This window comes from Tenrec ecaudatus, chromosome 1 (genome assembly GCF_050624435.1).
Source record: "Tenrec ecaudatus isolate mTenEca1 chromosome 1, mTenEca1.hap1, whole genome shotgun sequence".
Taxonomy (NCBI): Eukaryota; Metazoa; Chordata; class Mammalia; order Afrosoricida; family Tenrecidae; genus Tenrec; species Tenrec ecaudatus.
In genome coordinates, this window is record NC_134530.1 from 89,423,517 (window position 1) to 89,447,140 (window position 23,624).

General features: G+C 40.4%; 1 protein-coding gene and 1 pseudogene across 1 annotated transcript; both read left to right on the top strand.

The window, feature by feature from the left end:
• The first annotated feature begins 3,139 nt into the window (after window positions 1–3,139).
• Window positions 3,140–3,538, top strand: LOC142435927 (small ribosomal subunit protein eS24 pseudogene; annotated as a pseudogene).
• Window positions 3,539–8,904: 5,366 nt separating this feature from the next.
• On the top strand, window positions 8,905–23,418 carry USP1 (ubiquitin specific peptidase 1). Its single transcript, XM_075557086.1, has 9 exons — window positions 8,905–9,533; window positions 11,843–12,074; window positions 14,188–14,308; window positions 15,120–15,224; window positions 15,737–15,897; window positions 16,906–17,600; window positions 19,159–19,329; window positions 20,123–20,324; window positions 21,751–23,418. The coding sequence occupies exons 2-9, from the start codon at window positions 11,908–11,910 to the stop codon at window positions 22,487–22,489; spliced, it is 2,361 nt and encodes a 786-aa protein (XP_075413201.1). The 5' UTR covers window positions 8,905–9,533; window positions 11,843–11,907; the 3' UTR covers window positions 22,490–23,418.
• Window positions 23,419–23,624: the final 206 nt, after the last annotated feature.

Below are 23,624 nucleotides of genomic sequence, written 5' to 3' on the forward strand. Positions count from 1 at the left end.
AAGCCAAGCTCCTTATCTGGTTTTGTCTTTGTTGTTACTGAAATCCTACCTTTGACCACTGAGATGGCTCATTTTATACCCAGCAGGGTGGCAATCACAATCAACCCTTTTAACAATCACTGAATCATATCATCCAATCAGCATCTGCGCCTAGCTTCTTATCCTGAGCCCTCAGGCAAATAAAGGTTGGTTGGTGGGAAATAGGTATGCGCGCGCGCGCACACACACACACACACACACACACACGTAATTGTATTGCATGGTAAAAACAAAAAGGAAAGAACGTATTCAGCACTTCTCAACTTTAAAAAAATTAAGAAAAACCGCCAAGCCTCGAGCTGCAGTATGAAAGGGTTCTCTGGGCAAATACTGAAAGACACCAGAAACACTAGGAGGTGAAAGGAAAACACAAGGGACATTGCTCCACCGAGAGTCAGTAGCACCCAGCCACTCCAGGGGGGCACATGATGAAGAATCACTGGTATTAGAGGAAGAAGTCCAAGAACTGGCAAAACACAGAGCTCCAGGAATTGATGGCATACCGGTTGCGGTGTATCAACAGAGAGCTGTAATGCTCAATGTGCACACTCACTTGTGCCAAGACGTGTGGAAGACAGCTAGCTACCTGGCCAAGTAACTGGAAGAGATCCATAGCTGTGTCCATTCCAAAGAAAGGTGACCCAACACAAGGCAGAAGTTATAGAACAATATCCTTAATGTTACATGCAAGTACATTTTTGCTGAAGATAATCTGGAAATTACTGGAGTAGTACATTGACAGAAACTGCCATAAATTCAAGCTGGAGCCAGGAGATGATGAGGAAGCAAGGGATATCATAGCTGATATCAGATGATCTTGGCTTAAAGATGAAAACGCCAGAAAGATGTTTACCCGTATTTTACTATCTATGCAAAGGCAATTGACTGTGTGAGTCAGAATAAACAATGGGGAACATTTGAGGAATAGGAATTACACTTAATTATCTTCCTGCAGGACCAACAGGCAGTTGTTCAAATAGAACAAGGGACACCGAATAGTTTAAAACCAAGAAAGGTGAGTGTCAGAGTGGTACACTTGTTCAGTACGCATGCTGAGCAGATAATCAGAGAACGTAGCATCAGGATTGGAAGAAGAATCATAACAATGCAATCTGCAGATGACATAGCTTTGATTGCTGAAACACTTGAGCCACTCATAAGGATTAAGACGCTAACTTCAAGTATGGGTTACAGTTGAATGTAAAGAACAAGAACATCTTTACGAAAGGGCACATAAATAACATTGGATAGTGAAGGAACTGAAGTCAAGGATTTCACTCTACTTGGACCAACAATCAACATTTAAGGAAGCAACAGTCAAGAAATCTAAGGAAACATGACTTTGGATAAATCTCTAGCAACAGACTGCTTCAACATCTTAAAAAGCAAAGATATCAAAAAACTAAGGGGCTGATACCAAGGGGTAAAGTAGGAAGCAAATGTTTTGAGAATGATAAGGGCAATAAATGTACAAATGTGCTTGACACAATGGATGTATATATGGATTATGAAGAGTTGTATGTAGAAGTCTAAATACAGGCATGTACATATAAAAATATATTTATATAGGATGGTGGAGAAATAGAGCTACGTGTATATATTTATATGTTTAGTATTAAGGCAGTGGAGGGACATTGGACCTCCACTCAAGTACTTACTCAATACAAGAACACTTTTTCTATTAAGTTGGCATTCCATGATGCACACCTTCCTGACATGATCAATGAAGACGAATGGGTGCATAAGCAAATGTGGTGAAGAAAGCTGATGGTGCCCAGCTATCAAAAGACACAGCGTCTGGGGTCTTAAAGGCTTCCAGATAAACAAGCAGCCATCTAGCTCAGAAGCATCAAAGTCCACATGGAAGAAGCATACCAGCCTGTGTGACCACGAGGTGTAGAAGGGCCCAGGTATCAGACATCAAAGAACAAAAAATCTTATCAGTGGGTGCTCACCTTCCAGATATGCTCACTGAAGACAAATGTGTGCATAAGCAAATGTGATGAAGAAAGCTGATGGTGCCCGGCTATCAAATGTATAGCATCTGAGGTCTTAAAGGTTTGCAGATAAAAAAGTAGCCATCTAGCTCAGAAGCAACAAAGCCCACATGGAAGAAGTACACCACCCTGTGTGACCACAAGATGTTAAAGGGATCAGGTATCAGGCATCAAAGAACAAAAAAATCATATAATTGTAAATGAGAGTGAGTGTAGAGTGAAGACCCCAAAGCCCATCTGTAGGCAATTGGACACCCCCTTACTGAAGGGTCTCAGGAAGAAGACGAGCCAGTCAGGGTGCAGGGTATCAATGATGCAACGTACAACTTTCCTCTAGCTCTTAAATGCTTCCTCCCCCCACTATCATGATCCCAATTCTATCTTACAAATCTGGCTAGACCAAAGGATGTACATTGGCACAGATAGGAACTGGAAAGAGGGAATCCAGGTCAGATGACACCTTTGGGCCAGTGGTGAAAGTGGCGATACCTAGAGGGTGGAGGGAAGGTGGGGTAAAAAGGGAGAATCGATTACAAGAATCTATGTATAGCCTCCTTCCTGGGGGATGGACAACAGAAAAGTGGGTGAAAGGAGATGTCAGGCAGTGTATGATATGACGGTAGAAAACAGATGTTTTGAGAATGATGATGGCAACAAGTGTACAAATGTGCTTGACACAGATGTGTGTATGGATTGTGATGAGAATTGTATGAGCCCCCAATAAAACGATTTTTAAAAAATCACTACAGTGATCAAACATTTCCACAGAATTTGAAAGTAGCCATGTTAAGTTTAAAATTTGGTATCCAAGAGATGGTGTGTATGAACTTGCTGAAAGTCTTCAAAATTTATATTTTAAGCATGTACATTTATTCTATGTAAATTATACCTCAAAAGATAATTAAGTTAAAAAAAGTTGTATGAACCCAATAAAATGATTTTTTAATGCAAAAAACCCCCAAAAGCAAAGATGTCACTTTTTATTTTTCCCCCCATAATTTTTATTGTAAAGTATGTTGGGGAATTACATTTCAATAGTTTTTTGTTTAAAAAAAAAAAAAATCGCCTTTTCGTCTCTGGCTGTCTGAGCGTTCTGTGCCATCATGAACAACACGGTAACCATACGGACCAGGAAGTTCATCACCAACCGACTACTTCAGCGAAAACAAATGGTCACTGATGTCCTTCACCCTGGAAAAGCAACAGTGCCTAAGACAGAAATTCGTGAAAATCTAGCCAAAATGTACAAGACCACACCAGATGTCATTTTTGTATTTGGATTTAGAACCCATTTTGGTGGTGGCAAGACTGCTGGCTTCGGCATGATTTATGATTCTTTGGATTATGCAAAGAAAAATGAACCTAAACACAGACTTGCAAGACATGGCCTGTATGAGAAGAAAAAGACCTCCAGGAAGCAACGTAAGGAGCGCAAGAGCAGAATGAAGAGAGTCCGGGGGACTGCAAAGGCCAGCGTGGGTGCTGGCAAAAAGACAGAATAAAGCATCTACAGTGACTTGATCTGCACTGGTTATGTGGATTTTTCACCAGAGAATTAATAAACTATAAAATCTTTAAAAAAATTAAAAATAAATCATTTTCTTGGGGGCTCTTACAGCTCTTATAACAATCCATACATCATAGATGAACCCCTCAGGGCCAATAATGAAATTAGCGATACCAGGAGGGTAAGGGGCAGATGGGGGGATGAAAAGGGGAAAGGATTACAATGATCTACATAGAACCCCTTCCCTGGGGGACGGACAACAGAAAAATGGGTGAAGGGAGACATCAATCAGTGTAAGACATGGCAAAATAATAATTTATAAATTATCAAGGGTTTGTAAGGGAAGGAAAAAAATGAGAAAAAAATGAGGAGCTAATACCAAGGGCTCAAGTAGAAAGAAAATGTTTTAAAAATGATGACGGCAACAAATGCATAAATGTACTTGACACAGTGGATGTATGAATTGTGATAAGAGCTGTAGGAGCTCCCAATAAAATGATTTAAAAACAAAACAAAAAAACAATCTATACATCAATTGTATCAAGCACATTTGTACATATGTTTCCATTATCAGTCTCAAAAACATTTTCTTTCTACTCGAGTCCTTGGTATCTGCTCTTTTTTCCTTCCCTCCCACCCTCCATGATGTCACCTTTTAAGGTGTGTCTGGACCAAAGGATCCTGGTGGTACAGTGTTTTAAGCATTGGGCTACCAAGCGAAATGTTAGTGGCTCAAGCCCTCAGCTGTTTCACAGGAGAAAGATGAGGCCCTGGGCTTCTGTGAGGATGCACAGCCCTGGAAACCTCAAGAGCAGTTCTACCTACAGCGGGAAGCCAGTCAATTCCACACAACTACAGGGTGGGCCATGGGTTTTGCTTCATCTGCATGTGAACGCTGGGTGATAAAAAAGGATGATGGAAGAGTTGATGCGCTGGAATCTTGGGGTTGTGAAAAACACTGTATGGGCTGCCAGAAGAAGAAACAAAGCCACCTAAACAAAGCGCAGTAGGATGCTCCTGAGCAGCAAGGATGGCAGGACTTCATCTTGCTTCCTAAGGACATGTCGTCGGGAGGGACCAGTCACTGGAGGACATTATGATTGGTTGAGGAGAAGGCCAGTGAAAGAGGAAGGTCCTCAATGAAATGGCTTGATATTATGTCTCCAACAATGGGCTCAAACATAGTAATGAGTGTGAAAATGGCACAAAATTGGACAGTGTATCTTTTCCATGTATACAAAAGGTCACTATGAGTCAGGGTCAACTGATAACACCTAACAATAGCAGCAACAAAGCAAGAACTTTAGGATGTGGTTTCTTTCATGTAGAACTGAATGAAGGCAAAGGGATGGAAAGTATATGAAGATTCTGAATGAATGCTATTGCCAGGGATATTCCAAATCGGAATTGCATCAAGTTTTTGCTGTTGCTACTGACAAGCATAGTTTTGTGGGTGCGTAGTTCTGAAGAAGCTAGTAGGCAGAATCTAGGACGCGTCCAGTGCTCGTGCACATCATAGTGGGCATGGGGTTGGGGTGGTTCTGGCGTGGATAGAGCAAGTACCTTTTGGATGGTGGTCGCTTTCTAGGCTTGGCAGTTGTGCTGTGGTTCAGAACCACCATTTCCCAATCAAAGAAGTGTCATAGCTCCTTGGTGGCCTGATTTGGCAAACACATTGGGATTCAATCCTGAAAACAAATCTAGAGTCTATTTCATTAACACAGTCATATGTTTCCTACTCACCCCCTACTAACTAGACTGGATTCTACTCTCTGGAACTTAATCTTGATACTTAAGGATACCGGAAAACATGTGGCTGCAGACAACAGGATCTCAAGGTAATTAGAAACGAGTATTAGTTATCCAATTGGTAGAGTTGAAAGCCGCAATCATTCTGCCAGCATTGGAAAGAATGTGAGTGCCAATCCATGAAACACCATGGCAAACTAGAGGGGAGACTCATACCCTAAACCAAACTCACTGCCATAGAGTAGATTCCAACTCATGGCGACCTCACAAAACAGGGTAGAAATGTCTCTCCTATAGGTTTCTGAGGCTGTAACTCTTTATGGGAGTAGAAAGCCTCATCTTTCTCCCACTGAGATGCTGGTGGTTTTAAACTGCTAACCTTGTGGATCACCACCCAACACATAACCACTATGCTACCAGGGCTCCTGCACTCAGAGGATTAATCTTGAAGTATGAAAAAAACAAAAACAACAACTAGTTTTGGACCTATTTTACCAATTGAAAGTAGCATGGTTTCTCTTTAGCCAGGTCAGAGAGTCAGTATATGAGATCATAATGCTCTTTAGAGTTATACACGCAACAATTAGGAGCTTTATAATCCTGACTCATTAAATGGGCAGTCTGGATGGATATTGATTCTAGGGAGGAAACACTAAGGGACATATTATTGAGGCTTAACATTCCTGGCAGATTATTATTTTTTAGGATAAATAGCATACCTCTCTGGGTTATTTCTCTAGTACTACAATTTTAAATGCCCCTTGATGACCCTCAAACATTTTTTCTCCTGATATCAACTTTTTCCTCTGCATATCATACATATTAATCATTCAATTATATTAAGAAGAGTTGTGCAATTATCACAAATAATTTCAGAACATTTCTTTTGCATAAATAAGTTTCCCATTTCCCTCCCCACCTTCCCTTACCACGTCCCTAGGTAATTATTAATCCCGGTACTGTCTCTATAATTACCAATCCTGGATTTCATGTACAGAAAATCACACAGAAGACAAACAGGAAGCAAACAAACAAAACCCAACGACTACACAAAACATAGAAAAACCTCAATAGAAAAGAATGCAAAAAATATTCAAAAGTAAAACAACTTTAAACTGGGTCAAACTATGCCTGCCAAAATCAACTTTACACGGCTATTCCCATCCCTCAGAGGGAATCCACCAGAGGCTGAATCCATGTGGGTCCCTGCAAATGGATTTTGGGCTTCCACTGTCGTCCACAGGCTTCTGCAAACTGCGTGTTTACAATGTAACCTCTGATATCCTCTGATCTAAATTCTCCAGCGAGTTAGTCCCAAACTTGGTATCTAACTGCTGGCTCAGCACGTGTCTGGATGTGCAAAAATCATCTCAATCTTAAAGTTTTAGAACAAACCCACTGTCCAATTGCTCCCGTTTAAAAAAGAAACAAAATCCAACAATAACACTTTGCCATCTTGTAGACTGTGTAGTAATCCTGACAGGAAGCCTGGTGGTGTAATGGTTACACGTCAGGCTGCTCGCTGCTAACCACAAGGTCAGCCCTTCAAAAAGCACCAGCCATCATGCTGTAAAGTTACTGTCTCTGTAACCAACGGGGACACAGAGGCAGTTCTACCCTGTCCCAGAGGCTTACTCTAAGTTGGAAGACTCGATGGAAGTGTTTTTTTTTGTTTTTAATGTAGCCGTCCAGAAGCAGATCTTGTTGGTTCCCCATCAAAATGTATCAGTCCTTAACAATTCTGTTACCATCTTACTCCAAATCAAACCCACGGTCCACTAGTGGATTCTCATTGCCATAAAGACTATACTGATTCAGTGTCCCTTGAGAGCAGGTGGAAATGCTCTAGTTTTTGAGACTGCAACTGTTTACCGGAGTATAAAGTCCCTTCTTTGTCCCACGGGGATGGTGGTTTTGACCTTGCCGACAGTAGCCCAATGCGTAAACACTGCGCCATTAGGGGTCCTGGCAATTTTATATAGTGGGTTATGCATTGGACTGCTAACCAGTCAGTATTTTGAAGCCACCAGCCTCGTTAGGGGACAAAGATGAGGCTTTCGACTCCCGCAGTTCAAGCCTGGGAAACTCACAGGGGAAGTTCTATCCTGTCCTGTAGGGTTGCCATGAGTTGGTTTGTTTGGATGGCCCTGAGTTTGGCTTAAATAGGATTTCTGAGGCTGTAAATCTCTATGGGATCAAACAGCATCTTTCTCTGAGTGGGAGCCGGGTTTGAACTGCCAGCCCTTCCATTAGCACCAGGGCTTATTTTATTCCAAAGCCACAATTTAATCCCCGGGTTATTGAAATACCCGTTTACATGACATTCTGCCTCTTGAAACTCAATCCACCACAAGCAGTCACTTAAAATCATGTTACTCCCCAGTTCAAAAATATCTAACGATGAACATCATACAAAACATTCTCATTTCAGGTTCCTACTTGAACCCTGCCTATCTCATTTAGCTCTTCTTGTACCACCTTTGCACCCGGGGATTAAATTGCCCGCCTTGCTTCTTTCCACACGGACAAACCCGTTCAGACTCAGGCCCTCTGTCGTTTGCTCTTCTCTCTGCTGGGGCCAACAGCTCATACTCACCAAGGCTTGCTCCTACATCCACACATGTTTTTTCCACCTAACTTCACTCTCCCTCTCTAGGATGCACAGCTCCAATGGAGCAGAGAATGCATTTCAGTCACCGCTCCCTCTCTGGAGCCTTCAAGACATACTTGGTAAATTTGGAATGAACGCATCCTGTTTCCCGTAAGCACTTGTGAGGCCCCAGCTCGGGCCAGCAAACACAGAAGGAAACACAAACCAGGTGAGGCCGCTTTTAGTAGGGATTCTCGCGGCCGGGATTCTTTGATGTTCCTCACACTCCCAGCCAAAGCTGGGCAAACATCCTTTGCTGACGCGGTCGGAAGGGGAAGAGAGAGGAGAAACTGGGTGGGGGAACGGGGAAGGACGCCTCAACTCTACAGCATTCAGCGGAGAATCAGTTCTCCTCGGCGGCTGCTGCTTTTATTAGGGGAGTCCTGGTGCCAGGGCTGAGATTCCGAACCGACAGCAGAGAACACGGCTTAGCCATTTTCCGCAAGCAGTCTTGGGGAGACCAGCCGAAGAGCGTGCGTCTGAAAGGGGGCGGGCCTTGTTGAGGGGCCGCATCCCCTCCTGGGCGCCCCACGGCCAGGGACCTGCAGAGCCCACAGCAAGACTTAACTGTCGGCGGCGAAAGCGCGACCACGCTCGCCAAAGCGAGCAAGGGGAGGAGCAGCTCCTCAGGCGCCTTCGCTTTGTCCAACGATGATTGGTTGGAGCCCTCCTCTTTCTTATTCGTTATTGGCTAAATGGCCAGTCTGTTACCCGATTGGCTTTTAGACGGGTACTTCTGATTGGTTCTTCTTGGAGCTAGAAAGCCGAGGCCTCTTTGGTTCCTCATCATTGATTGGTGAATTTGAGCACCTCGCGGTTCCTTCTCGAGGAAGGAATTTGGCCCCGTTTCCATCTGTCCCGTCTCCCGATCCGTACACTTTCTCTCAACTCGCGCGCGCGACTGGTTGAAGTGAAGGGAAAAAAAAAAAAAAGGGCGTGAGGCTCGAGCCCGCCAGCCAGGCCTCTAGCACCTAGCGCGCGCCCTCGGCGAGGACCCGCGCGAGCTGTCCTGCCCTGTGCCTGCGCTGTTTGCAACCACGGAACCCGTTGGGATCGTGGGGGCAACTACCGTTCCAGCGGATTCCGAAGCTCGTGCGTGCCAGGGGGGCGAGTGGCGGTCGCGAGGCGGCTCCTACTTTTCGCGGCTCTGCAACGTGGAGACAAGAACCGGCATTTTCGAAAGACGCCGCCTTCAATAGCAGCGCTGGCGCGGGCGTCGGCTAAACACGGGGTCCTGAGACTAAGGAAAACGCGCCAAGTTCTCCGCCGTGGTGGAGTGGGGCGACCCTAGCGGTCCAACCGCGTCGTGAGAGGGACCACTTTTTTTTGCGCCCATTTCATCCCGGGGCCGGCGCCGGCGATCGCCGCTCCGGGAATGTAGTTGGGGCGGCGCGAAGCAGGACCAAGTGGTGGCCCGGCTTCCCGCTCTTGAGAGCGAATGGTCACTCCCCCGCGGGGAGGGCGATCCGGCCAGCTTGCCCTGGGGTCGGGGACCCGGGCTCGGAGCTGGGGCTCACCTGTGGTACCCACACCCATCCTGCTTGGCCTGGCCGGCGTCATCGCCGCGGACTGCGCGCTGGGCCATGACCGGGTAAGGAGGGCCTGGAGCGGAGGGGTCGGCGCAGGGCTCGGAGGCAACTTGGGTTGGCGCCCCAGTGGGGCTGCTCGGCGGAGTCATGGGCACTCGAAGAGCCCAGGGAGCCTTGTGCGTCCCTGCTGGAGTGCAGCGGGCGGGCGCCCCTCCTGCGGCTCCTGGGGGACTGGAGGGGGCAGGTGCGGGCGGGCGCCCATAGGCCAAGTCCGAGGGCACATCGCCGTGTCCAGGAGCGGGCGGCGGCGGCCCAGGTGCCCAGCGATCTTTGGAGGGACACGGCCACCAGTTAGCCCGAGCCTCTCTCCGGGTCCCTGGAGGCGGGCGAGAGGTTGGGAGGCGGAGAAATGCTTCTCCTGAAGTCTGGAACTGCCAAGTTTTTTACCGCGCATTTTTGATAACTCAAAGCGTTTACAGAAACCTCAGAGCCTAGGACTTCTCCGTTTAGTTCTCCGGGAAAACAAAGCGCTGGTGACATGTGTCATCTGTCGAAGAACTTTTAATTTACTGGGGTTGAGTGGCCACACTGCCTTTGGGTTTGATTCACTGTTTTTTGCAAAAGGTTATTTGCAGTGTTAGGGTGAAACTTTCGATATTACAACCCCGTTTTAAGGAAAGCCGGGAGCAAGAGATGGTGGTGGTGGTTCGGCTGTCAAGTCGGTTCCGACTCAGCGACCCCATCCCCAACGGGAAGCGACGCCGCCTGGCCCCTCGCCGTCCGCGCATACTCTAGCACCCTCGGCGTATTATGTGGCACCTAGTCAAGTGTCGGGCTGATGGCCATCCGAACTATTGGATAATGGCTTTGAGAGAGGCTTGCGGTATGATTAGGATGATCTCTAATTTTAGCTGCTTGATCACCGTTTTATAGTCAGGGTTCTCTTGTCACTCAGCAAATGAAGTGTCTACTAGGTAGAATCGGCACTGACCACCACCTTTACAGAGAATCCTTAGCGATCCCTGGCAGTGTGGTGCAGCTTTAAAATAATCATAGACATTTCCAAATTGAGTTAGAGGCAGGATGAGGAAATTGATCAACTTTCCCATTCTTCCCGAGTTTGTCTTCAAAATGTACTTTCACTGCCGAGGGTGAATTCTGGATTGTGAATTCCCAGGTCAGCATTAGTGTATGGAAGATGGAATTTGAGTGATTTTGTGTGTGTGTGTGCATCTTACAGAGGTATTGGGGTCTAAGTAATTTCCCTGGAATACTCCATTTAGATCTCTTTTTTTTACAGCTGTCATAGTGAATGACAGGACTAACGTTTATTTCATGCAAGGGTGTTGTTAGTTAATCCAGAAGCTTTACTTTAAACGGGGTGGAAACGGTTGTAGAAGGCAAATCAAATATATTTCCTTACTCAAAGCAACTTTTTAAAAATTCTGCATGCTTTTATTGCCTTTCACTCATGGTTTTAGATGTAAGTGAACACAAATCTATGCCTTTTCTTACATTCAGATTATACTTTAAACAAGCTTTTTATAGATCTTATTTTGTATCTTCACCTTTAATAACTAGTCAAGGTCTTGGAAAGACAGTGCATGATGCATTTGTGTCCAGCAGACCTTCAGAAAGTTCCTGGGGAAATGGGATTAAGAGGGAATTGTTTCACAAATCCTTGACCGCCCCGCCCCCCCCCCTCAACTCCATGTCCTACTTATGACTTAGAGCTAGAGGTGGTCTTTGTTCAATCAATATGTAGAATTACTGATAGGATAATGATGAAAAATTAGGTCTTTACTCTTTAATACTACTGTACCGTGCAGACAGGCATATTCAAGTTTAGGGTGTGGTGCTTTTTATTTAAGAATGTCAAGGATACTGTGATAAGCTTCTTCATTTAGGTAGCAAATCTTGAATGCCAATTGTCAGAGTTGACTTGATGTGATAAGCTTCTTCATTTAGGTAGCAAATCTTGAATGCCAATTGTCAGAGTTGACTTGATGACATTGGATTTGGTTTTGGTTTATTGCCACAAGGAGTCTTGGAGTGGTTATGCATTGGGCTGCTAACCCCAAGGCCGGCAGTTCAAACCCACCAACTGCTCCTCAGAAGGAAGATGGAACTTTATGTTCCTGCAAAGGTTATAGCCCCAGAAACTCTAGGGAGCAGTTTTCCTTGGCCCTAAAGTGTCCTATGAGTAGAATGAACTTGATGGCAGAGTATTTGGGTTTATTGTTGCCACTCAGTAGTTTTTTTCAATATGAAGTTCTAATTAGTACCATTCCTGTAATAAATTTGCTTTCAGGATTGTTTTGTTTCTTAAAATGGGTAACTGAAAACTAATAAACTTTTCTCTGATTAACAGATAAAGTTGGTGGTAACCACTTGCTTCTTAAATCAGTTATAAACTCCTTGGAATTTGAAGAGAAAATGCCTGGTGTCATACCTAGTGAAAATAATGGGCTTTCAAGAAGTAGTCCAAAGAAAAACAGACTTTCCTTGAAGTTTTTTCAAAAAAAGGAAACTAAGCGAGCCTTGGATTTCACAGAGTCTCAAGAAAACGAAGATAAGGTTTCAGAATATAGTGGATCTGAAATGTATGTATCCCATTTTAAGTCTATTTTGTATATTTTTTAATTAGTAAAGAAGCCGTGAACTTGGGTTGACGTGTCTAGAAGCAAAAAGAAAGTGTGCGTAGTCAGACAAGCCGTGCACTGCAGAGTAGGAGGAGAACACTGGCGGTTTCTACAGGGATAACATTTGTAGCGTTCATCATTTTTAGCATGTTCAACTAGAGCAGTGGTTCTCAACCTTCCGAGTCCTGCCGCCCTTCAGTACAGTTCCTCAGGTTGTGGGGACGCCCAGCCATAATTGTTTTCGTGCTACTTCCTCACTGTAATTTTGCTACTGTTATGAATCATAATGAAAATATCTGATATGAAGGATGTATTTTCATTGTTATAAATTGAACATAATTAAAGCACAGTGATTAATCACAAAAACTATGTAATTCTATATTGTGAAATACTTGTTTCTAATTACAAATAAATGAAATTTTGTCTTGAAGCATGGTGTAGTATGGGTAACAGTCTTTATGCCATATGTGGGCGTATCTGCATGTGGGCGGATCCTCCTGGAAACGGATAGAGGAATGGTGTCTCAGTTCCTAAGAACATCGGAATTAAGTGTTTTCTGATGGTCTTAGGCGACCCCTGTGAAAAGTGACCCCGTTTGATCGCCAAAAGAGGTCAAGAACCGCTGAGCTAGAGACTATCTGAGGAAGTTGTTTGTCAACAAAAATGATTTTCCAGAACTTAAACATGATTTTTGTAACATGTTTGCTTATAGGTAAAAAATTAAATATTTTGTTTCAGATGACTTGAGAGTTACATGAAATTTTTAAGCTTTGTAAACATGTCCAACAGGAATTAATACTTGAATAGCAGGGTTGACATTGCAAATTATATTTAAGATAAAATGCAGGTATATTGATGAAAACAAGTTCTCTATGAAGCCACAATAAAATACTGTATTTCACCAATAGTTGCTTTAGCTGGAGTCTACACTGGTTTCCTACTGAGAACATTTTGTGCAGTACTGTGCATGTTCTATGCTGTTTTCCAAATGAGCACCTCCTTGCATGTTAGAACGCACACATGATTTCGGTAAGCTAGTTATAATAAAATATGGTAGGCAATCTTTTGGGTAACTTAAAGGGGATTTGGTCCCATGTGTAATCCCTTAATATCTACTAATAATCAGATTAGGAGATTGTGTGTAAGCATTTTTTTAATTAAGCATTCATGCCTGTAAACACTGAGGTGCTATAGTACGAGCAATAAAATATAAAGTACAGGAATACTTCGTGTTCATTAAGTAAAGAAAATTATAAATGTAAACAATTCACATTTAAGTGAGAAAGGGATAAGTAATTCATATACTCCCTTTTAATCTTTAATAATAGAATTTGGTTTCTTAGAGAGTATAGTTGTTTTAGATAATGTGTCAGGTTACTTCTGCATCTCTTAAAATTTTAGGAGTCCTGACTAGTACAAGTAATTACCTTTCTTGGCCGCTTACCAAGATTGGAATTTTGAGTGCACCCAGAGGTAGCTTGGAAGAAAGGTCTGGTGATCTACTTCTGAAAAAACAGCCACTGGAAGCCTTGGGACGGTGCAGTTCTGTTCTCACATCCATGGGGTCACCGGGAGCCTGGGATGACTCAACGGTTACTGGTGGCTAACTCGAATCTTAAATATGATTGCTTAACCTATAGTATTGACTGAAAAAAAATCACAGTACCAGTACATGATTTTTCTACTTTGTAAAATGGGATTCTCAGCAGAAAGGCCTGGTAATCTGCTTGACAAAAGTTCAGCCAGGGAAACCCTATAGGCCAGTTCTCCTCTGATCGAACATGAGGTTACCGGAAGTTGGGGTCAACTTGATGCAGCTAGTTAAGTACTGGTCAAATGATGAAACTGTTTGGAAACTTGCTGAGTATAATAATTGCTTTTAAAAGCCTCCATTTTTGTTATCTACCAGTTTATCAGATTGTACAGATTTCCTCTCGCAATGTAATATGAATAAAATTCATTTACTTCTCAGAACATGAAACATTTGGGGAAAGACTAAATCTAGGGGAATAATATTCCCATGTTGTTTCTTTATGGTGCTACATTTTTATACTCTCTCCCTCATACTTAATAGTGATCAAGTTGTTCCTGCAGCACAGGCCTCACCTATAAACTGTGAGAAGAGAGAAAATTTGCTGCCATTTGTGGGGTTGAATAACCTTGGCAATACTTGTTATCTAAACAGTATACTACAGGTAAGTGGACAATTTTGTGATGTAGTAAGCTTTTGTATTAGCGTAACATAATACTGTAATGTGCCCTAGAATTTCAGATCAGAGAGGGTTACCCACCATGAGAAGCATTGGTGGCACAGTGGCCAAGCGGTCGGTGTGACACAGTTGGCTGGTGTGGCACCGTTGTGGCACCGTTGTGGCATAGTGGCTAGCTGCTCACCGTAAGGTCAGTGGTTTGAACCCACTAGCAGCATCAGTAGAGAAAGATGTGGCAGTCTGCTTATATTAAAAAATGGGCTTGGAAATCCTGTGGGGGCAGATCTCCTTTTTTTTATAAGGTTGCTATGAATTAGAATTTGTTTGGTTTGGTTCAGTTGTCCGTATGACTCTTACCTTGTACATAAATTAGGATGGGCTACATTGTACATAAATTAGGATGGGCTATGTTGGGGATAGGGGGAACAGAGAAATTCAATGAATCTTGGTTAGATGGTAGATGCCAAATATTTAGTTTCTCTTCTTGAATTTTGGTGTTACAGTGATAGTATCTTAACCCTTGAAACTGTAAGGGTTAATGACACCTGCTCTAGATTTTGCTACTAATAATGGAAGACAGTGGGTTGCTAGTCTGGTAGTAAACAATTTGTGGCATTTTGTTGTCCATTAAAAATTATGTTACAAAACTATTAAATTGTATGATGCCTGGATTATGTCCCAATAAGATGGTTTTTTTAAAAAGGCAAAGTGTTTTATAAGTACATTAACAGAAAGCATGATTATTTTACATGTGTTCTCTATTTATTGAACACTTAGACAACCTCATTTTTTATAGGTATTATATTTTTGTCCTGGTTTTAAATCTGGAGTGAAGCACTTATTTAATATTATTTCAAGGAAGAAAGAAGCTCCAAAGGATGAAGCCAGTCAAAAAGAGCAGGTAAAAGACATACAGGAGATACATAAAAACAAAGTTCATGGGTATTCACTTGTTTGGAAATGAAGACATTCAACACAAGTTTTGGGAGGAGGAGAATGATAAGAAAGTTTCTTTTAATGAACTGAGGAATTAATTTCTCATTACGTTATTTGTTTAAAAAGGCAATTCTTTTTCATTCTTACAAGGTAGCTAGATAGTTTTTCTGTTATTTTGTTTTTTCCAGCCCTTTGTGCATTGTTCACCAGGTGTGTGCGATGGTGGGCCATTGTACTCTGAAATGCCTGTGTAACCACCGGTACTTGTTTTTGTTTCATGTGGTATTCTTGACTTCGTAGCTAGAAACAGTATCATCCACATAGAGTGAAGATAAAGTTTATGTACTTTCTAAAAATTAGTGTTGTGCTGAAATTACATTTATAAAAGCTTTATTTAGAGAGACAAAGCCAAGAAAGGGGAAACGTACTGAATTTGTTCATGAATGAAGATTGTTTTGTATACTTCTTTCTTGACAGGGAAATTGCAAAGAAGATTCTTTGGCAAGTTATGAACTGATATGCAGTTTACAGTCATTAATCATTTCAGTTGAACAACTTCAGGCTAGTTTTCTTTTAAATCCAGAGAAATACACTGAGGAGCTTGCTACTCAGCCAAGGCGACTGCTTAACACACTCAGGTATAGCCTATAAGAAGATTACTAGGAATCTGATTTGGTTACTTGTTTCTACCCCTTGAAAAAAATGGTATGTGCTGACACAATGGATGTAGGTATGGATTGTGATAAGAGTTGTAGGAACCCCCAATAAATTAAAAAAAAAAAAAAGATCGGTATGTGAACAAAAAAGAACAAGGACAACTCAAATGCTACAGGGGTTCACGGGACTTTATTTGCCCAAACCTCTGGACACTGGTAATGGTTACATACATTTGGAATTAAATTCCTGAGATTGGAGTTTTTTTAAGGCTATTTATAGTCTAGTTTCCTAATGTGAATATTCATACTTTTGGGGGATTAGAAATAGTAAGGGTGTCATTACTCCATAGTCTGTTGTTGGTATATATTTTACTTATATGCTATATTTCAAAATCTGGACTTCTGAACTGTGCATCTATATTACTTCAAAATATTGTGCATAAAAATGAAATTTCAAATATCCTATTATATATGCTAGAAAAATGTATTAGATTGCTTTTAGTATTACTGTAATTTTAATAAAATATGAAACTATATACAAAGCTGCCTTATTTTTAAAAAAGCAATTGCACAGACCTAGGTGCAATCAATCTCTATTGTTTTCAGTAAGAGGCGCAGATGAACGTGGCAATTTAAAGCGGGGTTAGCGTCCTGGCTGTGCAAAACTTGCTGCCACCTTTTGCATGCTATTTGTCCAGTCTGCCTTGGGCCCCTTCTCATAAGTAGTAGTGATAATAACGTCTACCTCATGGGTTACTGTGAGAATTTTATGTGGAGAATACATTTGTAGGTATTAACTATAATTATATTAAAAGATCAAGATTTCAGAGAATGTAAAGGGAGTAAAATTTGTTTTCTGTTATAAGCTTGGGTAAGAAGTTTCAAAATATCCACTGAATGGTTTTTACTTTTAAAAATGAAGTTATGATGCTTTACAAATATGGTTTATTTTATTGTCAAAACTATATCACATGTAAATCTGTATTACAGGGAACTCAACCCTATGTATGAAGGATATCTACAGCATGATGCACAGGAAGTATTACAGTGTATTTTGGGAAACATTCAAGAAACATGCCAACTCCTAAAAAAAGAAGAAGTGAAAAATGCGTCAGAATTATCTACTAAGGTAGAAGGAAACTCTCATCAGAAGGAGGAAATAGGTGATATGAATAACAGAGAGATGGAGAATGTGAGGCATCCTGAGGATAAAGAAAAACTCCCAAAAGGAAATGCAAAAAGGAAAAGTGACAGTGAATCTGGTAACATGAAGAAAAAAACAAAAGTATCCAAGGAACACCAGTCATCGGAGGAGAACCAGAGACAAACTAGATCAAAACGGAAAGCTGCAGGTGACGCGCTAGCGATTCCCGCTAAAATAGTCCCCAAGGCCACTTGTGGAAATGGAAATGCACGGCCCTCACAAAAGAAATCAAAAGAGAAACTCAACTGGTTCAAGTCTGTAACTAAGCAACCCAGTATTCTTTCTAAATTCTGCAGTCTGGGGAAATTAACGACAAACCAAGGCTCTGAGGGACGGTGTAAAGAAAACACGTATGATCTTGAAGAGGATGGGGAAAAGTATGAAGATGATAATGCTCTAAAGGTTAATGGTTGTGGACTTGATTCTCCAGGGAATAATATTGAACCCATGAATGTTAATGAAGATAAAGCCATAAACAAAGGTCAGTATAATTGCAGGTAATTTGTTCGTAGCCATTGATATGTAGGAACCTCACCAGCTGTGTAATTAGAATTTTCTCCTTGAATTACATATACAATGTAACTTGAAAAGGGAATATTTTTTTAAAAAGAAATGTAACAGTTTGACCTACATAGTATTTTAAAATTCTTTTAACGTGTATTTTACATGTATAGTCTCACTAATCTTAGATTATGAAAATAAATAGTTTGTAACCTAGGGGGATTGAAACCATTTTAAAGGAAAGAGTTACTTTATCCTGTTGAGGTCTCTGCATGATGCAAATGGTCAAGTGCTCCGGTCCTAAGGGAAGCTTAGCATTCCGATACACACAAGCAGATGGCGGAGTGCTGACCTCTTGTGCGACTTTGAAAAGTAGCAGTCAATGGGGGTCAATGGCTTGCCTGATACTGGGACCAACATTTGACATTACTAATGTGAAAAGGATAACATTTAGTGAAAATTTTATTAGAGAACTTAGTTATACCTTGTGGACTCTTCGTAGTGCAACAGTTTTGTGTTTCGTTGTTAATCAAAGTCAGCAGTTCAAAGTACCTGGCTGCTTCTTGGGAGATAAAGGATCCCATACAGGTTACAGTGAAGGGAACCTTGGGGGTGGGGGTGGGGCAGTTTTACACATATGGGCTCACTGTGAAACTCAAAAATGGATTCTGTTACTTGAACTATAATTTAGTTTTGTCCATACTCCAGATCTCAGAGAAACTAGTGCTAATTAATGTAGTGAATAGTTTTGTTAAGAACAGTAAAAGTTTACAGGAACTATGTTTATGAAGGGGATTATTATGAAAATAGTTGTTTTAGAGAAAATAATTCATATTTAAAATAGAGAATATAACTTTTTTTGTTTTCTTTTTTAAAAAAAACATTTTATTAGGGACTCATACAAGAGTATCTAACTTTCGTGAATAACACTTCCTAATGGTGTAATAAAACTTGAGATGGTGTTAATTCAGACTTAAAGCCCCATAATAGAGTATTCAATGGCTGATGTTTTGGAAATAAATCTCTGGGTTGTTTTTCTGAAGGAACTTGGAGGTGGACTTTAAACTGCAGCCTTTTGGTTCGCAGCTGAATGTGGTAATCCTTGGTCCTAGCCAGAGACTCCCCGTTCTCAGGGTAACCAGTTGCTGTCATAGTTCTGGTAGGACTTTTAGACTTCTGTGCTATACTAGTTAGAGCCCCTCATGTGCAAACACAGCCGCCCCCCATCTCTCAGTGGTATGTGTTGCTGTAATGCTGAACAGGTTTCAGCAGAGCTTCTATAAACCAAGATAGTCCAGGAAGAAAGGCCTGGCAATCAGCTAAAATTTCATGCAGGAAAACACCATTGATCACAACAATACATACAATCTGTTACTGATCAGGATTGGTGCCAGTCTGGGTAGTACTTTGTTGTATTGTGCAAGGGGTTGCCATAAGTGGGGGTTTATTCATAATACTGCTTTATTTAAATATAGTAATGCTGCTATAGATGCTGAAAATTTTACCTATAGAGATACATATTTTCCCTATATTTTCAGGTGTGGAGCAAATTGGTTTTGAACTTGTGGAGAAATTATTTCAAGGTCAGCTGGTATTGAGGACTCGTTGTTTGGAATGTGAAAGTCTAACAGAAAGAAGAGAAAACTTTCAGGACATCAGTGTACCAGTGCAAGAAGATGAGCTTTCGAAAGTAGAGGAGAGTTCTGAAAGTAAGCAAAATTAGTCTTGTATGGAACATGGTATGGAATTTTCCTTAAATAACATACAGTCTAATATTTTGTGTAATTAGGAAGAAAAACCTCTTTTGACTTTTAATGTCTCAGGCTTCATGTAACATTTCTTAGGGAATCTTCATTTTGAAAATAGAGGGTTTTAGAATAGAAAAGTGAACTGCTTTACTTCAAGTACTTTTAAAGACCTGAATTATTTATTGGTTATTTAAATTTTTTTCTTTATGGTTATGTTTTATCTTCAGCTTTGTCCCTTGATTTAGTAAATGGCTTTGATTTACCTGTTTACTTTTCTGGTGATGTCTGCTAGTTGCCATTGGGAAAAGGGGGTGGTAGTGGGTGGGTTACTTGCTATGCATGATGAGCAAAATTTTTTCCCTAGATTTCTTTCTATATTTATCACAATGTATACCTGAGCCACCTGTTTTATCCAGTCTGAATCACAAAATATATAGATGTCATGAGAAGTAATGAGAGAAGTTAACTTGTTGAAATATTAAAAACTGACTATTAAATACAAATTAAATTAGGTCAGGTGATACACTAAGGCAAAGACCAAGTTTATATTGTTTATACCTGTCCACAGCACATAAATATTTGTTTGTTTTTTAAGAGCTTATGTGCACTATTGAGAATGAGCTTATGATAGGAGTTCTAAAACTATTTACAAATGGTTAGTCAGTTGAAACATGCTCTTTTTAAGCATATAATTTTGTCATTTCTTTTTTAATATCTGGGAGATTTATTTGAGTGATAGAATTCTCTTTTGTAGTTTCTCCAGAACCAAAAACAGAAATGAAGACCCTGAGATGGGCTATTTCACAGTTTGCTTCAGTGGAGAGGATTGTAGGAGAAGATAAATATTTTTGTGAGAATTGCCATCATTATACTGAAGCTGAACGAAGTCTTTTGTTTGACAAAATGCCTGAAGTTATAACTATTCACTTGAAGTGTTTTGCAGCTAGTGGCTTGGAGTGAGTATTATAAATAAAAGCTATGTGAAGAAAATGAGTTGCTATAGAAGAAGTTTTATTTTTAAAATATGTATATAAAGTACTACAATTAAATATTTTCTAAAGATGGCCTTCGAAAAGTTTTGTTCTCATTGGGAATTTCCCTTTTAAAATGAAACCATTAACTCCTTTGAATGTGAATACAGATCCTATTAGCTATATGAGAGGCTTTTTGCTCGGCACTTTTAAAGCTTGTTTGTTCAGTTTGACGTACTGTTTTTATTTGAGACTACTAGAATTCCATTTTAGAAAAACTGATGAACACAGGAAACATTTATGCATAAACAGTTTTTAAGTGGGAAAAGGCAAAATTTTAAAAAATTAATTAGAAGGTAAACCAGAAAATCAAAGTTGTGTCAAACAGTGTTAGCAACTGCATCTATACTTGGAAATTAAAATATTTAAACTAAGGGTCAAAATGCTCATTTTCTTGTTTGAAATTACTGTGGTGGTGCTGGGTGCCATTAAATTGATTTTGACTCACAGCGGCCCCGTGTGATAGAAGTAGAAGTGGACTCCTTAGGCTGCTAACGCACAGGACATCATCACGTGTTCTGGTATGGCTAGGGGGGTTCAAACTGCCAGCCTTTTGGCATTTCAAAACTAAAAACCCAAACTCAATTGTAATCAGGTTGATGTTGACTTACAGTAAACCTATAGGACAGGCTGAATGGCCTCTGAGAGTTTCAGAGACTTTTTTTAAAAAATCGTTTTATTAGGGGCTCATACAACTCATCACAATCCATACATACATCAATTGTGTAAAGCACATTTGTACATTCATTGCCCTCGTCATTCTCAAAACCTCTGCTCTCCACTTAAGCCCCTGGTATCAGCTAGAAACTAACTTTTTATGGGAGTAGAAAGCTGTCTTCCGTCTGAGGAGTGGCTGGCTAGTGGTTTCGAACTGCTGACCTTTTCAAACATATAACCACTATACCACCACCAGGGCTCCCTGAAATTACTGAGGTTTCCCTAATAATTCCCTACTTTTTTGTGCAAAAGATGACATGTAGTCTTTTTTGATAATAACTTTTGGTCCACAAGTCTTGATGGAAAAAGCCTTGATGGACATTAAAATGTGTAGTAATTATTTTGAAGTCCCATGTTTTTTTTCCAAATGTCATCTGTTATTTCTTTGTATAAAGTAATGGGAAATGCCATAAGCCTTCCACAGAAATGCCTGAATACTAGGAGTACGTCAATGTATTTTCTGTATGCAAAGTAAATGTTACATATAGCTGATGCTTCTTTCTCACTATAATTTATCAAGGTGATTGAAAATTATTAAGTGTTCATTTAGACTTTTGATATTGGGGTATAACACTTTAAATGTATGTATACTTGGAACCACAAAAAACTTGTTTTTTTTTTTTCCTTCCCAAAGGTTTGATTGTTATGGGGGTGGACTTTCCAAGATCAACACTCCTTTGTTGACACCCCTTAAACTGTCACTAGAAGAATGGAGCACAAAGCCAACCAACGACAACTATGGATTATTTGCCGTTGTGATGCATAGTGGCATTACAATTAGCAGTGGGCATTACACTGCTTCTGTTAAAGTCACTGACCTTAGTAGTTTAGAACTAGATCAGGGAAATTTTATGGTAGACCAAATGTGTGAGATAGCTAAGCCAGAACCATTAAATGAAGAGGAAGCAAAAGATGTGGTTGAAAATTATGACGATGGAGGAGTATCTATTAGAGTCAGTGGAAACACACAGTCAAGTAAAGTTTTAAACAAAAAAAATGTAGAAGCTATTGGACTTCTTGGAGGCCAAAAGAGCAAAGCAGATTATGAATTATACAACAAGGCATCGAATCCGGATAAGGTTGTTGCTGGTACAGCATTTGCTGAAAGTAGAAGTTCTGAGACTAATACTACTAATGGGACCCATGAATCTGATGGCAACAAGGCATCCAATGACCAAACAGGCGTTAACTTTAGTGGATTTGAGAATAAAATTTCATATGTAGTGCAAAGCTTAAAAGAATATGAGGGGAAGTGGTTGCTTTTTGATGATTCCGAAGTGAAAGTTACTGAAGAGAAAGACTTTTTGAATTCTCTTTCCCCATCTACGTCTCCTACATCTACTCCTTACTTGTTATTTTATAAGAAATTATAGAGCAAATGTTTTTTCCCTTGTGTATATATCTATGTATATTAAACAGACCTGGACAAACATTGGTAATGTTATTTACATCAAAAAGTTTGGCTTCTCTTTTGAAGCTACTGGATATTACTGGTCTCTCTAGGTTTTATATAGTGAGATTTGAATTACTGAAAACCATGTACATTTTTAGCATTCAATTTCTTTACTAGAGACTAGTGATGCATTAACTTTGGGGAACAAACTTGTATAAGTTCCAAATGAATTATCCCAAACGGAAGCATTTAAAAACCTACCTTTTGTGTTTGCTTTTAAAAATAAAGTGCTGTATTTGTATTCCCCATATTTTGGAGTGATTATATGTTCATAGGTCCTGTGGTTTTCCGGCTAGGAGGCAGAATTTCATTTAGTTTTCTAATAATTGTGATGCCAAATCAAGGCACACAGTCCAGAATATCTAACTACAACGGTGTTAATTTTGTGCCTTGAATCGCTTCGAAAAGTGTCTCAGACACCTGGCTAGTCCTTGCCTGTATCTTCAAAAGGATTTTCTGAGTATTTATGAAGTTGGTTCTGTACTCCAGTAAAATCTTTTCAGGTATGGACTAATTTGTATCTCTCCAGTCATTCTGCACGATCTGTATATAGTGCATCAAATTTAGAGGTATGACCTGAAATTTTAACTTTTTTAAAAAACTGGGAGGTCAATAAAAATTAAAACTGCATAAATGTACACAAAAGTGCTACTCTTCTTTATGCTATACTGCACATTTCTACCATAGGGCTGGGTCCTGTGAAGAACAGAATGTACATATGTGCCTCTATGTCTAGAAAGCTATGTATCGTGTACACCTATATGCACATATATACATGGACAGAGAAGATAATCATGCGGAATTACCTTTAGGAATACTCATTATTTTCTGAAAGTGAAGGTGAGGAATTTTTCAAGTATACCTGTGTTTCGTTCATCTCAAGCTGTCAACCTTAAAAGAAGCTTACAATAAAATGGTCATATTTTAGGAATTTTAAATTGATACTTTGTGCACATAAAAACCTCGGTACATTTTCATTAAAATATACTAAAGGTAAATGAAAAATTATGACAACATTCTTGGAACTTAAAATATTCCTTTGAAATTCTTTGAAA

Bases quoted from the DNA above. Each gene is read 5' to 3' on its own strand.
- USP1 (XM_075557086.1), top strand. From the start codon at position 11,908: ATGCCTGGTGTCATACCTAGTGAAAATAATGGGCTTTCAAGAAGTAGT. The intron at 15,225-15,736 runs GTAAAAGACATA...CTTTCTTGACAG, and splicing joins AAGCCAGTCAAAAAGAGCAG to GGAAATTGCAAAGAAGATTC. The intron at 17,601-19,158 runs GTCAGTATAATT...CTATATTTTCAG, and splicing joins AGATAAAGCCATAAACAAAG to GTGTGGAGCAAATTGGTTTT.